Below are 12,665 nucleotides of genomic sequence, written 5' to 3' on the forward strand. Positions count from 1 at the left end.
TGGTTTGGATCTGTGTTCCCACCCAAATCTCACCTGTGAAATTGCAATCCACAGTGTTGGAGGAGATGCTGGTGGGAGGTGATCAGATCATGGTGGGGGAGTTCTCACGAATGGTTTAGCCCCATCCCCCCTGGGTACTGTATATAGTTTAGTGAGTTCTCATATAGTGAGATCAGGTTGTTTAGAGTGTGGTACCTCCCCCATTCTCTCTTGCTCCCCTTCGCCTTCCATGATCATTGAAAGTTTCTTAAGGCTTCTCCAGAAGCCGAGCAGATGCCAGCATCATGCTTCCCGTACAACCTGCAGAACTGTGAGCCAATGAAACCTCCTTTCTTTATAAATTACCCAGTCTCGGGTATTTCTTTATAGCAGTGCAAGAATGATCAAATACAGGGTCCTTCCAGACAGCCTCAGACAGAACCCTCTGGTTGCGTCTAGAAATGACTCCTGACTTATTCTACCTTCAGTTCCGATGGAAATAACATAAACCCTGTATGATACTGTGAAGGGCCGATGTAGACACAGCTGGAGGCTTCTGACCCAGGACAGGATGGGTTGGCAGGAAAGAATGTATTTCACTTTGAGTTCACCAGTATAGCCATGACCCAGTGCCTCCCTAGCCTGCAGACCTGGTAGTGATGGGATGGGGAGAAGAACCCACACATGCAATCAGACACCTGCACCTGCCGCCCACCCACACACTGCCCTCTTGGGGCAGCTAGTCTCCTGCAACCAACTTGAAGCTTGGTTTGGGCTTTGGCGAGGCTCTAAATGGCCTTCTAGGTGGTCCTGGCAGAGATCTGGAGGGCACAGAGGAGAGAGTGGAGCTTCAGTTTGGAAGCCAAGGTGGGGAGGTTCCAGCAGCCTCGTTTCATTACAAATCTTTATGAGGGAGTGCTGTGTCCCACCAGGATGGCTGTGCTCATTACTTGGCTGTCCCAGAGTCCAGGAGCATGAGAAAAAGAAGTGTTGTTATTGCATTAACAGATGTGGCCCACACAGGCTTTACGAATTCCCCTCGTGTCCGGTGGGGCTGTTCCCCGAGGGCCTTTCCTGGTCAGCAGGGACAGTACACATGGGCGGTGTGCACCTGCACCAACCGCAGACTTACCTTGGAGCGAGGCTGGCGGACTTGGCTCCCGTTGGTGAATCCAGTCCTTCCCCTGGCTTTGCCGATTTCTCTCGGTTCATTTGCTGTAGGATAGAGTTCAATTCGCTAATCACGTTTGCCTTTGGGCCTGAGAGAATCGGGCTTTTGATCTCTGTGACGTCACCCCACAACTTGGAGGTCCTTGGCTGGAGAACCTTGGCCATCCCAGGCTGGACACTGCCTGGCGGGGGTGGGGGAGCGGGTGGGGGGATAACAAAGCTATCTACATCCTCTTCCATGAGTGCGTCTTGATAAAGTGCATTGCTTTTGTGAATGATGGGCTTCATTTTTGGCTTAGGAGGTACTGGGGGTTTGTCAACCATAAATGCTTGCCCATCTGCATAGACTGTGCAGGTGTCCACGTTCTCTCCACCTTCGGAAGACAGGGTGGAGATGCTAGACACGGTGGAGATAGTGCTGGTCGTCTCGAGGTGGTGGTCGCTGCTACTCCGGCTGTCCACCTCCTCGATCCCAGAGTCGGCGACGGCGTCAAAGCTTTCAGGGGGTGGCAGGAATGAGGCAGGCAGACAGTTTGAAAGACTGGCTGGCTTCTTGCTGTCTGCAGAGTTGGTTGGTTGGCTGGAGTTCAACGAAGGGGACTGAGGGGTGTCGTTTTTCTTCTGCTTCACTAAGTCTGTGAGAGCCGGGACAGAAGCCGCCCGGTCATCGGGGATATCAAAACTATTTGCAAATTCCAGGGGAGGAGGCAATGGCTCTGTAAAAATAAAATCCTCATCCAAGTCCACGGATGCCAGAGGGGGAGGAGGGATGCGGAATGGCAAAATCACCGCCTCCTCCATGGAGCCCACCGCCACAATGGTTCTGCCGGGCACGGTGGTGGGCTCGGGGGCAGCGGAGATCTGTAAAGCACCTTCGGTTTCGGAAACACCTTCTGGCACCTCGGACGGCGAGCTGTCCGGCTTCGTCTCCACATCTGCCTTCTCGTCCTCTTCCTGCAGGGAGTTGTCCAGCTTGGTGGCGTCCACAGTGTGGACCATCAACAGGCCAGCCGACTTCTGCTGGGACGTGTCCATGATGTCGATCAGCATGTTCTTCTTGTCGTCACCCTTCCGGTCCCGGCCCAGGTCAGTCTCGTACTTGTTCTCTGTCTCCTGCCGCCTCAGGGGCCCCCGGGTGTTCTGCCTGGCGGCTGTAGGGAAGCCGGCATCCAGGCTGGGCCGCATTTTGGTATCAATGTAAAGAGGTTTGTTGAGGTCGGCCTTGGGGGCCTCCCCTTTGGGTCCTTGCTGAGACTCCTTCATGGCTCGGTCCCTTGCGGAGAGTGCCAGGGCCAGTGGGGAGCTGGGATCGAGCAGCCGCCCTGTGAGCGGGTGGACATAATTCCCGGGGCCGGCTGTGCCGCCGCTCGTCGGGGGCACCACTGGGCTGCTCTCAGGCCCCTGGGCTTTGGACATGGAATTCAGTGCCCTCCCAGCCTCACCCTGAGCACTGGCCTCGGCGCCATCCATGAAATGGTTTTCAGGCTCCCTGGGCGCGGCGCCTGGCATGGGGGACGACAGCTGCTCAGCGCCGTCCTCGTCAGCAAAACTCTCCTCCTCGGGGAACATGGAGGGCCGTGTCCTGGGGGCAGGCAGCCCCAGGCCCACGTCCTCATCTCCCAGGTCTGTGGAGAGGAAGGCCGGGGAATTCCTCCTGGCTTCCAGCCGCTTCTCCCTGTCGCGGACGGCTCCGGCGATGGCGGCGGCAAAGGGGCTGCTGACGGTCAGGCTTTCATCGGGCCGCAGCTGGCCTGGTGGCTCCGGGGCCTGGGGGTCGATCTCCATGCTGCTGCCCTGGCTGCTCTTGCCGCTGCTGCTGGTGGACGGCTCCTTCACGATGATGGTTGGGATGGGGATGGAGCACGTCTTCTCGGGGCTGTCCTCCACGTTGGACTGCTTCACCAGCATCCCCTTCCGCCTGGCAGGCTTGGCGGGGACGTAAACGGCTTTGCTGGCGATCTTCCCCACCTCTGAGTACGGGTTTTCAGGCATCTGGCCTCTCTTGTTGCGGAAGTTGGCCTGAGGGCCAGCGTTCCGATTGTAGAGGTCTTCGGAGTCCAGGGAGTAGCGGTCCAGCTCTCTCCTGAAGAACATCCCCTTCTCCCTCATCATGGTGGCCACCGTGTCGGACCTGGTGGCGGGGGACATCTTGGCAGCAGAATTCTGATTGAACGCAGGCTTAATCGTTCCGTAGACTCTTGGAGTTGGGGACTTGGGGCAGTTGTAAGTGGTGGGGGAAGGTGGTGGTGGGGACGGGGGCACAGACTGTGGTGGAGGGGGGATGTCCTCGGAGGTGTCCGGCATGGACAGGCTTCTGGTGAACTTCAGCATTGGAGGAGCCAGAAACTGCCGCTCTTCCTCCGTTATTCCTACAAGTAGAAGATAGGTTTTGCTTTAGGTCACAACAGTAACAAGCCCTACATTCCTAGGAACGTGTGATATGCTACGTCTCCACAAACTCAGTCAGATGATGAATGGGTGTTCATGAAACACAGCACAAGCCACAATGTCGAGTTAGTCACATGGCCCGCTGTGAGCCAAAGGACAAGAAAGGGAAGGACAGAAAGGCACTGGGGATGCTGTGAGTGAGCTGCTCTGGGCGCAGGTTGCGGCACGGAGCTGTGCGAGTCGAGGGCAGGAGGGCACCTGACACTGAGCTGTGTGCCACTCTGCAGGCCAAGTGGGCAGCTCGCCTGGGGCTGCATGTGTATGTCTGTGCGCACATGTGCTTGTGCTGGCACTAGGGGCTGGGTTGGCTAAACCAAGAAGTATCCTTCCGCCATGCCCCTTCAGATGTGGTAAGGGCCCCTTGGGCTTGTTTTTAGGGCAGGGGCTTAAGGCTGTCACCTGTCCATCTGAAATGAGAGCAAAGGGTTGCAGGTACTGCTGTGTTTATGTGGCAAGGATGGCGTGCAGTCCTCCGTCCAGATGGCACTTGAGCCCCGTAGCTGCCCAGATGTACAGGGAGGCCTCTGGCACCCTGAGTGCAGCCATCTGCCCATGCTTGGCCCTGTGTGTGCTGGAAGGAGGTGCTTTCCTTCTAGGGTCATGTGAATCCTTTTATATGACTTCACTGGGCCCCACTAAGGGTTCTGTGTGTCCTGGAGTGGCTAGAGGTTGCCATTCCAGGTGGCTCGGGGTTGCCAGCTCAGAGGAGAGGCCGTGTGGGCTCTGGAGCCTGTGCCTGAGGGGAGAGCCCAGGTTCTTTTAAAGACCCTGGCCTGAGGCTGGCCTCAGCGAGCCCCTTCTGCATCCCCACGGCAGCCCTGGAACTAGTCCTCCCTGAGACCGTCTGGAGCAGCGGCTGAGGGCCCAGTGGCCCATCATGATCATGACTGACCAGTGTGGCTGACCTGGCACAAAGTCCAAGTTGTGTTCCACGAGTTGGCCTCATGAAAGTACGTGAATGTTGAGTGTGGGGGGGTGCGGCTGAGGTCCTACGGCAGCCAGCAGCGGGGCCTGAGGGTTCTCTGGGTGTGTTGCCTGAGTGTGACTTTACAAACTGTTCAGCAGCTCAAGACACAGAAATGTCAACAGGAGCACTGGGGGAGAGGGAAGCAAGACACGCACACACGCACCGACAGACGCACGGCACAGGGGATCTCATGTCAGGGGCATGCAGGTTTTTCAAAGAGGTAGCAAAATAAATTACTTAAATGAAAAAAATTCCTAAGACAAACTACAATAATTTATTCTAATGAAAACTTCCATTCGATAAGGGTATTCCAAATTTCACATACTCCTTGTGGGAGGACATTTTGGCATTGCAAAGATGGGTCATTTAAGGCATTCTCCGTTGACCAGTCACTATGAGTTGGTTGCCTGGCAATTATGTTCCCAAGGAGTACTAATTTAAGAATACACCTTATAAAGTAAACCGGTTTACATTCAGATCACAGACTCCAAACCGTAAGGGTTCACTGACCTGATAGAAAGATTCTGCTGTCTGACAGGAGGAAATCAGCTGTTATTAACCAGTAACCACAAGACACACGCACAGCTCTCCCTGAGTTTACTGCTGGTACGGGGGAGCTTTAAGTGCAGCAGACGTCACCTCCACGGCCACTTACTGCCTAGTGACTGCCATCCACCTCAGACTCACAAGGACGCTGTGCTTTCACACAGCAGCCCAGAGGCACTTCCGGAACACACAGGACAGTGCCCCTGGGGTGGGCTGGGCATTCCAGAGTCCCGGGGCTGTCCCCACAACTCTCACAGGGCAGGGGCCTTAGCTTCTAACAGAATTGACATAGTAAAGGCAGTGCTGAATTATCTCACAAAGGACTGTCTCAAAGGGTCAAGTGTGACCTTGTCTCAAGGTCAGGTGTACCTTTGCCTGCAACAGAGTCAGTAGGAATAGTTGTGACATTAAGAAGAAAGGAAGGCAGTTTTCTGCAACACACAGTACGTTATTTCATTAGAATTCCAGACCCTGACCTGGCCGCCCTTGGAAGTATATCTGCTGAGCTCATACTCCTGGCCTGGCGGTGGCTAGGGCACACAGGGAGCCCCCTCACCCTTCCCACTCTGAGCAGGGCAGGGTGGAGCGGGGAGGGGGGCTAGCCCAGACCACCCCACCCACCCTCCCCCTTTACCCTGGTGGAATTATTACAGATACTGGGCTTCAAGATTATACAAGCCACCCTGGAGTTTGTATCCTTTGGGGTAGATAAGTTTCATGCCACTCTGGTGTTCCAGTGGTTCCCTGGTGGGCAAAGTCAGGTTTCTACCCTCTGGTGGGTGGGCTGGCAGGGTGTTGCTGGGGTGGGATGCCAAGAAAGCTGTGGCAGGCCCGGGGGGGGCCAGAACTCCCAAAGGGCTCTAAGGCCGTGTTTGAAAGCCCAGGGCAACTTCTGTGGGTGAGTGCCACACTTCTTACCTATTGACTTCTGCCTTCGCATCGTACCTCGAGGAAGGCCCAGAAATGGGGCTTTTGGGCTCCCAGGAACCGTAGGTGTCATCACGGCGATCCCTTGGCGTTCATACACAGACTGCAAACCAGAGAGCCCAGGGTGAGACGCAGCCCTGGCCAGCCCCCTCTCACAGTCACAGGCCACAGAGGCCACAGGGAACTTCCGCCACTGCAGCTTCCACAAGCTGCTTCTGGAGCCACCTCAAGTCTATAGGGAGGCTGGTGAGAACCACAGCATTGAGTGCCCAGGAAGGGCCCTCTGTTGGCACCTTTCCTATTGGCTGCAGTGCTGTTGGCCTCTGAGCCTGTGAGGATGGCAGCACGCCTTGCTCCATGGAGATGTGGTCTGCTGCGACGCCATTCGCCAGAGCGACTAGACAGACACGTCTCTCTGAGAGAGGGGCCAGGCTGGATGTCCTGCGGGAGAGGGCACAGAGTGGTGGGCAGTGCAGTCTGGCCTGTGTCCATACCCCACTCCCTGTGTGTCACGTGACCATCAAGTCCTTACACAGGAGCCAGCATTTCCTCTTTCATAAAATGGGCTCATGACACCAGCCCCATAGTGCGCTCGAAGGCCAACTAGGTGCCATTGCTGTGTGGGTGAGTGTGATATGCTGGCTAGCTTGAGAGAGCCCCGGGGCTGTTCGGGGTTACAGCTGGAGTCTGCAGCAGCGGGTTGTCCCCAGCTTCCTCCCTCCTTGGCCTGTTCCAGGAGGACCCCAGAGCTCCCCTCCTCCACCTTGGAAGCAGAGTCCTGGTGCTGCCCACCCTTTTGCTGCCCCAGGCTGCTGATTTGTCTGCCAAGTTGAGATGGCTCAGGGCCCCATACCCGTAGTGCTGGAGGGCAACCCAGGAAAATAGCAGATGTGGACACTCGATGGAAATGTTGGTGTGCAAGCTTTCATTACTCCAGCTTGGAGATGCAGTTTCCATGCGTCTGCAGCCTCTGTCTTACTGTGTGGCCCTGAGGCTGGGGAGGAAAGTGGGGCCCTTTGGGGAGGTCAAGGGTGCTTGTCTCAGACACCCCCCAAGGTGGGGCACATGGGCGCTACAAAGGACTGGGAACAAAATGGGAGGCAAGGACGGGCAGGCCCTTGTGGGGTTCAGAGGTGATGGGAGGAGGGCGAAGGCAGATATTTTCATTTTAATCATTAACAGTGAATGCACAGTACAGAAAAGCCTCATGGTAAATTTATAATATTTATGGGTGTTATTGTTCAAGAAAAGGCACAGCGAGTTAGTCTGATACTGGTTCAAAGAGAATACTAAATTAGGTAAGCAATCGGGATGGGTAGGCAGTGCCAGAACCCAACATCAGGCTCAAACGGCTGCCTCTGGAAACTGAGAAGCAATCCAGGGGTCCAGGATGCCAGGCCTTGCTCAGGACATGCCCGGGGGAGTTGAGCAGCCTCTGCCCCAGGCCCTTCTCTACTCTGGGGCTCGCTGTGTCCCTCCTAACTGCCCAGGGAAGGTGACCATGGCACAGGCAGCCTGCTCTGAGCCGGGCACCCACTGCACCCAGCACACACTGAAGCCCTTCATGGCATTTCTGGCTCCAAGCCCAGATGCTCCGAGGTGTTGCCCAGGATCTCGGAGCATCTGGGCTTGGGGGACTGCCACATGGGATGTGGGACAGATGGCCTCTTCCAGGTCGGAGCATTTCTGTGCTCTGGGTGGACTAGGAGCCGAGATTCCCTCTGAAGAGCATGTCAAGGCCCCTCACATCCATCTGCCCACAGGTCCTCAGCCAAGTATGATGGGGGACGCCTTCAAAGCATGGGGTACTGAGTGAGCGGAGGCAGACAGTGTGGTTAGGGAGTGGCAGGGCTTGGAGGCAGCCTGCTGTCCCCCAACTGTGAGTCTGCATGGACCTGGCTGTTTGTCCTATGGCCACTTAGATTTGGGCCCCATCTCTGGACAGCATGAATCAGACATGAGAGTGTGTGCACCTCAGCTGCTGAGACAGCCCACCCACTTCCTGGGTCACCGCCCATCTCCCGCTGCCGCGTGGTCCCAGGGCATGGCCACTCACGTTCATGTCCGAGCCCGCCGGGAAGCACCGGCTGCTGGGCCGCTGCTTGATGGTCGCCACCCTCGGCTCCACGGCCATGTTCTCAGCAGCACGGGAGGGCTTGGAGGCCGGGACTATCTCCTCGGGTTTATCTGCAACACAACCACGAGGATTGGAGCCGCAACGCCAGCGGGGGAGCTGGGTGCAGATAGGAAAGCGCACAGGTGCAGCAGCCGCTCCAGCATCCAAAACTGTGCGGGGGGGTTTGTCGTTGCTGTGGGGAGCATGCATAGGCCTCTGCCACATGCTTTCCCACCAAGGCACGGGCTCCTTCCCCAGACCTTGCCCTCAGAGGCACGTGGAGGGACATAGGAGCCCCTCCACAGCTCGGCTGCCTTCTTGGAAGTGCTCAGCCACCAAGGGCTCCTCAAGCTTTTTAGACAATTTATTTCTTTTCTTTTCCTTTTTTTTGAGGCAGAGTCTCACTCTGTTGGCCAGGTTGGAGTGCAGTGGCATGATCTTGGCTCACTGTAACCTCTGCCTCCCAGGTTCAAGCGATTCTCTTGCCTCAGCCTCCCGAGTAGCTAGGATTATAAGTGCATGCCACCACGCCTGGCTAATTATTTTTGTATTTTTAGTAGAGATGAGGTTTCAAAATGTTGGCCAGGCTGGTCTCAAACTCCTGACCTCAGTGATCCACCCACCTTGGCCTCTCAAGATGCTGGGATTACAGGCATTTGGGCCATTTCTTTAGTGGAATTACTTTATTCTTACTAATGGGATTTATTCTTGTGAGGGTTGACTAAACCGACTTTTTGAGGCTTTTTTTAAGAGATTCAGGAATGTGGTTTCTTTGTAACTGTGATGACCAAGACATGAGGACCTGCCACCCAAAGCAGTGTGGGTGTTTAAGAGGCCAGGGCGCTCAGGGGCCCCCACATGTTAGTAAGTGTTGCAGAGGGAAGTCTCCATTTATTTTTCCCGAAGCAGAACCTTCCCATTTCCTTAAAAAAAAGAAAAGAAAGCCAAAGTTCAGTTATAAGGGATCCTTAGTAATTAAGAAGTTTTTAAAAAAGGACATTTACAGCATTTTTTTTTTTTTTTTTGAGACGGAGTTTTGCTCTTGTTACCCAGGCTGGAGTGCAATGGCGCGACCTCGGCTCACCGCAACCTCCACCTCCTGGGTTCAGGCAATTCTCCTGCCTCAGCCTCCTGAGTAGCTGGGATTACAGGCACGCGCCACAGTGCCCAGCTAAGTTTTTGTATTTTTAGTAGAGACGGGGTTTCACCATGCTGACCAGTATGGTCTCGATCTCTTGACCTCGTGATCCACCCGCCTCAGCCTCCCAAAGTGCTGGGATCACAGGTGTGAGCCACCGTGCCCAGCCCTTACAGGATTTTTTTTAACCTGAAAACTGAAGCACATCGTGGAGGTATCCTGATGCCTTAACTTTATCTCAGGGTGTTTGGGATGGCATAAGGGTGTGTCTAGGGCTGTTAAAATGCAAATGCCCGGGCTACTGAGACTTGTAGAGTTGGTCTTCCAGTCCTGATGTGCATTCTGGAAAAGGTGACCCCAGCTGCACTTCTGGGGTGTCACTGGGTTGGGACAAAGCCAGTGTGGTGCCTGGTGGGTTCACCCCATTCTAAGCCTTTGAGACCTCACTGGCTTTACTCCCCAGGAGAATCAGGCCATCTAGAACATGCTGCCTTCTCCTGGTCACCCTAAGCCCACTCTTGGTGTCTGGTGGCCCCCCCATGAAGTGTAGGCTAGGGTCTTGCCCAGACTTTGAGCCCTAAGGCCATTGTGAGAGTCAGAGCTGATGAGAATGCAGGGAGGAAGGCCCACATCTCCAAGTTGGTCTTCAAGATGAGGTGGAAATTCCCTGTCATGGCAGCTTCTCATGGGGAGCTGACCCACAGGCAAAGCTCCCACAGCCACGGCACTGCTCAGGGTTGTCCAACATGAAGGCACCGGCCTCCTGACAAAAGCCCAGCTCAGAGGTCCCCACAAGAGGAAGTTTGGGAGAGGAAATGGGGGGTGTGCCAGTATCTCAGAGCATCTAGGCACAGGGGACTGCCACATGGGATGTCCTCCGAGCTCGGTGCCCTGTAATGGCCCCTCAACCTGATGAGCAGCTGAGACGTACACAACTCTGACACCTGTGGACACTCCCATGGTAGAGTTGGATGAGGGGCCTGGTTCCAGTCCTGACCCCACCAGGCCAGAACCTCAGGGCAGTCTATACTTTTTCTTAAGATGGAGTCTCACTATCACCCAGGCTGGAGTGCAATGGAGTGATCTCGGCTCACTGCAACCTCCCCCTCTGGGCCTCAAGCAATTCTCAAGCCTCAGCCTCCTGAGTAGCTGGCATTACAGGCGTGTGCCACCATATCCAGCTAATTTTCATATTTTTAGTAGAGAACAGGTTTCACCATGTTGGCCAGGCTGATCTCGAACTCCTGACCTCAAGTGTTCTGCCTGTCTTGGCCTCCCAAAGTGCTGGCATTATAGGTGTGAGCTACCGCACCCGGCCATACACTTTTAAAGAGTCTTCAGACAAAGAGGGGGAAGCAAAGGAAGGAGAATGTGCAGAAGTTATACGGCTGCCACGCCCAGCATGCTTACCATCCAGCCCTTCAGGGAGGGGTTTGCCGACCTCTGGCCTAGACCATGTTTCCAGTTGTAAGCAAAATGCCAAGTGTTCACACAAAGCAAGAAAGCCCTTGCCCTATGGTGTCCAGGCAGCCAAATGTCCCCTGTAGCACTCTCCCTTCATGGCCAAGTCCAGCTGGTCAGGCCTGCAGCCTCACTGGGCCCAGTGCTGCATCCCTGCTCATGCATTCTTTCCGTGATTCCTGGATCCACAAGCCCTCCTGGCCCTTTGATGAGGGTCAGGCCCCTAGTGGATGCTAAGCATCTGCTCCTTAGGGAACTAGTCAGGCACAGTAAGAAACCCCCGATTCTCATCTTTCTCTCTTCTGGATTTCTCCTCTGGAGACCCCTTCCATACTCTCTCATGGAAGCCTGTCTTCCCCTCCTAAACTCCATCTCTCTCTATGCCCTTCCACTCAGTGTGGAAGCTGCTTTCCTCTCCTGGATTCCATGTTTCTGGATTCTCTCACTCAGTGTGAGAGTTAGCTGTTTCTTTCTCTCTCCTTCTCCTATTTCTCTCTGTCTTTAAATAAATCACTTCACTTTCTACAAAAAACAAAACAAAAAAAGAAAAAAAAGAAACCCCCGATTCTCATCTCACTTGGCAGTGGGGACATTCTGGCTGGATGTGTGACCCAGTCCAGAGCTGTGCTGTCCTCACCTGCATTCAAGGCCCTCCTCTCCTGCCCTCCTCAGCCCAGCTCCTCTGGCTGCAGCAGGTGTTGTGTGGCTGTCCTGTCTCATGTTCCTTTTTGCTGGGGTTCTTGTTAGTCTCCCTGGGCTGCAAGTTCTGGGTCCACCTACTATGGTCCCAGCAATTTGCTTCCTCCAAGGAGCCTTTCCCCTCCAAGGGCTGGGCTGGGACTCCTTGGATGGCTAGGGTCGAATTTGTTTCTGTGAAGCCCTCTCCACCTTGGCCTCGCTTGTCAGCTTGGCTACTCCCCCTTGACTCAGAATCAGGTGACACTTGGGTGATCTGCTTTGGCCGGCTGTGACTTGGAGCTGCAGCTCGGTCTGTCCCTAGAAGCGGGGGTGCTGGGCAGTGGCTGTTGAGCTTTCCCTCAAGTGAGATATGGCCGCTGGTGGCCCCTAGAATATTTTTCTCCAGTGAAATGGGGTTTGAGATGTTTCTCGGGCACTGGGGAGTTATGTCCCACAACTGTGGTTAGCCAGGGCACTGTAGGGCGGGACACCCCTGGACATGCTTTCTGACAGTGCTGGTCTGGGCCCCTCCTCTGACCCCAGTGGAGGGTGAGGTCTGGGTGGGGTGCAGAAGCATGTGCCTTCATGAACATGACCAGAATGGGTGCCACCAAGTTAGGTGAAGAGCAGCTGGGGCCTAACAAAACATCCCACAGGGGCATTCCAGGTGGTGAGCTCTGGGGGCATCCACAGAATTCAGCTCGCCTGGTACTGTGCACAGCTGCAGACAGAGAAGGTTGCCTTCCTGGCTGCCACCTGCCTGTGCTCAGGACTGGACCCATGGAGATGCAGGAAGGCCCATCCCAAGTGGGAAGCCCTGGGCATCCCTCCTGGCTGGACTTCTAGGCTGTGATAAGCTCAGAGGCTAAGGTGGCAGCTGGGGCTGAAAAGCCAAGGTGAGGGCAGCGCTGAACACTGACAGAGGGGTCAAACCCAGAAGATGCAGGAGGTCCGAGGCCCTGCAGGGGAAGGCCTGGGCGTAGGTGGGTGTAGGAAGGCTTTGGCCAGGCTCCGCTGTGCTGTTAGGCCATGTCTGGGCACATCAAGGAGAGAGGGACTCTTGAGCATAAAAGCTTTTCTGAGATTACAATTTAAATGAGCTGAATCTTCTAGAAGCTCCCCTTTCCAGCTGGGCCGTTTGAGAAGCCACGCATCTGTTTCTTCTGTATTAACAAACCCCACAGCTGATGGGGCTGGTTCACTTCCATCCACTACACACTGCCTGGGACACCGTC

At 55.1% G+C, this 12,665-nt stretch overlaps 1 protein-coding gene across 29 annotated transcripts in view; it reads right to left on the reverse strand.

The window, feature by feature from the left end:
• Positions 1-12,665, reverse strand: part of SHANK2 (SH3 and multiple ankyrin repeat domains 2) — a 720,394-nt gene that overhangs the window by 14,351 nt on the left and 693,378 nt on the right. For 16 of the 29 annotated variants that reach the window (XM_078341733.1, XM_078341732.1, XM_078341729.1 and 13 more), the window contains 4 exons: positions 8,094-8,224; positions 6,029-6,140; positions 5,075-5,095; positions 1,112-3,518 (listed from right to left, as the gene is read on the reverse strand). In XM_078341733.1, coding sequence (XP_078197859.1) covers positions 1,112-3,518; positions 5,075-5,095; positions 6,029-6,140; positions 8,094-8,224 — 2,671 coding nt within the window. The remainder of the gene's footprint in view (positions 1-1,111; positions 3,519-5,074; positions 5,096-6,028; positions 6,141-8,093; positions 8,225-12,665) is intronic. The other 13 variants (XM_078341738.1, XM_078341735.1, XM_078341730.1 and 10 more) reach the window with 3 other exon arrangements.

Source organism: Callithrix jacchus, chromosome 10 (genome assembly GCF_049354715.1).
Source record: "Callithrix jacchus isolate 240 chromosome 10, calJac240_pri, whole genome shotgun sequence".
Classification (NCBI taxonomy): domain Eukaryota; kingdom Metazoa; phylum Chordata; class Mammalia; order Primates; family Cebidae; genus Callithrix; species Callithrix jacchus.